Source organism: Cannabis sativa, chromosome X (genome assembly GCF_029168945.1).
Source record: "Cannabis sativa cultivar Pink pepper isolate KNU-18-1 chromosome X, ASM2916894v1, whole genome shotgun sequence".
NCBI lineage: Eukaryota > Viridiplantae > Streptophyta > Magnoliopsida > Rosales > Cannabaceae > Cannabis > Cannabis sativa.
Genome location: NC_083610.1, coordinates 75692113 through 75695612, shown reverse-complemented (window position 1 = coordinate 75695612; position 3500 = coordinate 75692113). Strand labels below are relative to the sequence as shown.

The window sequence follows — 3500 nt, the reverse complement described above, 5'->3', positions numbered from 1 at the left end:
GGATTTCAGACCCGCGGACCCGTCTGGGGAATTCTGGGCGACAGGGACGATGAAAAACGACTTGTCATTTTTGCCTCTGTCGGGCAAAACGACATGTCGTTTTGTCGTAGTGCTTCATCCCCTCAAAAATGACGTGTCGTTTTTGGAGTTCAGCCCAACCCTTCGAACGACGTGTCGTTCGGTCCATGCCCCCTTAGTGCAAATGACTTGTCATTTGAAAGCCCCTGCCTGTGCGTCGTTTTTGGGCAAACGACACGTCGTTTTTGTCAAACGACGTGTCGTACGGACATGGCTGTTTAACAAAAAAAAAATTATTAAAAGGCAGCAGGCACGTGGGGCGCGTGGGGGCGCGTGCATGGCCCATTTTGGGCCATTTTTCATACTTTTTAATTCTCTATTATTTCTTGGTATGTACAATACTAATTGCATGAATTTTATTCATACTCGGTTGATAATTTTAGTATTGTGGCATAAATTTTGTGATTTATTTCAACAATTACTACTTTTTTTCTTGCCTATCGTAAGATTAAGCATGGAAAATTGTTTGGTAACGAGGAACATTTAAATATTAATTTATTTAAATATTGTATCTTCCTCCAAAATAACATTAAGATCCTTATAAGTAATTAATTATCCTATCGGTAATAATTGCTTGCTAAGGATGCTTAATATGGTGAAGAAAATTTATTAAATATTATGAATCACAGTTTATCTATCCTTTCGATAGTAAATTAATGTATTTGATTATAATATTTAATAGATTGTTCTTACTTGTGTATGAGTTCTACTTTATTTATTTGTCTAAGAACTCTAGCATACATGATGATCATTTGTTATTTTGCGATCATTTATTTATGAGAGAAAGAGCACAAATGACATGATTTTGTTATAACATGCATTTAATGGTTATTGCTCTTGTTTCTCATTCAGCTTTAAGCGTTCCAAGAAACTCTGCCATGTTGACGCTAAATGGAACCAACCACAAGCAGTGGGTTGAATCCCTCATGCTAAATTTGACTCTTATGAGAGTGGACTTGGCCTTGAGAGTGGATGCACCGCCTAAACCCGCTGATGATGCCACTGAAAAGGACAAGAAGTCCTATGAGGATTGGGAGCATTCCAATTGTTGTTGTTTGATGCTTATGAGGTATCACATGGATGAGTCCATTCGTGATAGTATTCCTCAAACTGAAAATGCAAAAGATTTTCTTGCTGCCATTAAGGAAAAGTATAAGAAGTTCTCAAAGAATGAGAAAAATGAGTGCTTAACTTTGTTCCATCGCACTAATTACACTGATACGGGTGACATTAGAGCTCACATTGACAAGCTCATGGGTTGTTACCAAAAGCTCAAGGGCATGGGATTGGATCTTGGTGAGGATTACATGGTGTGGTTTGTGATGGAAACCATTCCTTCTCAATTTGATTCGATCAGATCAAGCTACAATGCTCAAAAGGAGCAGTGGACCATTGAGGAGATGACTGCTATTCTTGCCAAAGAAGAAGAGGACATGAAAAAGAAGAGAGCAAGAAGTATCTCCATGGTGACCAATCCAAACAATTCTCACAAGAGAAAGTTCACTCCCAACAACTCTAGTGACCAAAGGTTTCATAAGAAGAAAGCCACCAATCCTAAGGGAAATGGACAAGCAAGCTCTTCTTCAACTAGTCATAAGAATGAGTTTTTCAAAGGGAAGTGCAACTTTTGTCAATGCTTCGGGCATAAGAAAGCTGATTGCCGAAAGCTCAAAGCTCACTTAGAGAAGAAAGGTAATTGTCTTGTGATGGTTTGTTTGGAATCCAATATTATTGATGTGCCCTCAAACACTTGGTGGTTAGATACTGGTGCTACAATTCATGTTACGAATTCTTTGCAGGCAGTGACAAGTCGAAGAAGGCCGAGTAGGTTGGAGGAGTATGTGTACATGGGAGACGATACTAAAGTCAGAGTTGAATTTTTTGGGACTGTTAATGCATGAATGAATACTGGGCAATTTTTGGAGTTGCATGATGTTGCTTATTTACCCTCTATTAGGAGGAATTTGATCTCTGTATCTATTTTGGATAGACTAGGTTATAGTCTTCATTTTGGAACAGGAAAACTGACTTTGTATCGTGACTCTATGTTGATTGGAAATGGAACTTTGTGTGGAAACTTATATAAGCTTGATTTGCTTGATGTTGTTCCTGTTACTTCTCCCTCTTGTCCTTCTTATTCTCTTAATGCTGTTGTTGGTTCTAAACGTGCAAGATCAGATTTGAAATCTTCCATGCTTTGGCACAAACGTTTAGGCCATATTTCTAGAGATATAATGGAGAGATTGGTGAAAGATGGTGTGCTTTAGGATCTTGATTTTTCTGACTTTACTGCCTGTGTTGATTGTATAAAAGGAAAGTTGACTGCCAAGGTTAGAAAGAGTAAGTCAGACAGGTCTGCAGATGTGTTAGAGCTTATTCATACTGATATTTGTGGGCCTTTTGTTCCACCTGCTATGGGTGGTTATAAATACTTTATCACCTTCATTGATGATTTTTCCTGATATGGTCATGTTAAGCTCATTCGTGAAAAATCTGAATCTTTAGATGCTTTCAAGATTTTCAAGACGAATGTTGAGCTTCAAAAGGGAAAGAAGATTAAAGCTGTCAATTCGGATAGAGGTGGAGAGTATTATGGGTGTTATGATGAGACTGGAAGGAACCCCGGGCCTTTTGCCAAATACTTGCTAGAATGTGGTATTGATGCAAGATATACAATGCCATGGACACCCCAACAAAATGGAATTGCTGAAAGAAGGAATCGCACACTTCTTGACATGGTACGTTGTATGTTGATTCATTCTAGCTTGCCAGAATTTTTATGGGGTGAGGCATTAAGGACTGCTGCGTATATCTTGAATCAAGTGCCTAGCAAGTCCGTCCCAAAGACACCATACGAATTGTGGTCAGGCAAGAAACCGAGCTTGCGTCATTTTCATGTTTGGGGATGTAAAGCTGAAGTAAGGCCCTATAACCCACAATCTAAGAAGCTTGATCCCAAGACTATCAGCGCCTATTTTGTAGGCTACACTATTAGTTCGAGGGGTTCTAGATTCTATTGTCCTTCTCACACCACCAGGGTGATAGAATCAGATAGAGCTGTCTATTTTGAAGATGAATTTGGTTCAAGTCAAGGGTCAAGAGAAATTGTGTTCAGGGAAGAACGTATTTATGTCCCTGTACCTGTTGCTTCCGCTTCCGCTCCTACTATTGATCCTATGATTGAACAAATTCCAACAGAAGCTCATGATGAACCTCAGAATCATATGCAAGATGAAAATCCTGATATTGAGGGTGGTGAAGTTGTATTGAGAAGATCTGAGAGAGCTCGCAAACCTGCTATTCATGATGACTACCTTGTCTATTTGCAAGAACATGATTATGTTGTGGGAGACGCTTCTGAACCAGTTACTTATCAAGAAGCCATGAGAAGTCCTCAATCTAAGTTATGGTTGAATGCAATG

At 39.1% G+C, this 3500-nt stretch overlaps 1 protein-coding gene across 1 annotated transcript; it reads left to right on the top strand.

The window, feature by feature from the left end:
* Positions 1 to 526: 526 nt before the first annotated feature.
* LOC133031931 (uncharacterized) lies at positions 527 to 1966 on the top strand. Its single transcript, XM_061105714.1, has 2 exons — positions 527 to 1770; positions 1878 to 1966. The coding sequence occupies exons 1-2, from the start codon at positions 894 to 896 to the stop codon at positions 1904 to 1906; spliced, it is 906 nt and encodes a 301-aa protein (XP_060961697.1). The 5' UTR covers positions 527 to 893; the 3' UTR covers positions 1907 to 1966.
* The last annotated feature ends 1534 nt before the right edge of the window (positions 1967 to 3500 follow it).

Excerpts from the sequence above, each read along its gene's own strand:
- LOC133031931 (XM_061105714.1), top strand. The coding sequence starts at position 894 with ATGCATTTAATGGTTATTGCTCTTGTTTCTCATTCAGCTTTAAGCGTT. Across the intron at positions 1,771-1,877 it reads AGCTCACTTAGAGAAGAAAG|GCAGTGACAAGTCGAAGAAG; the intron begins GTAATTGTCTTG and ends AATTCTTTGCAG.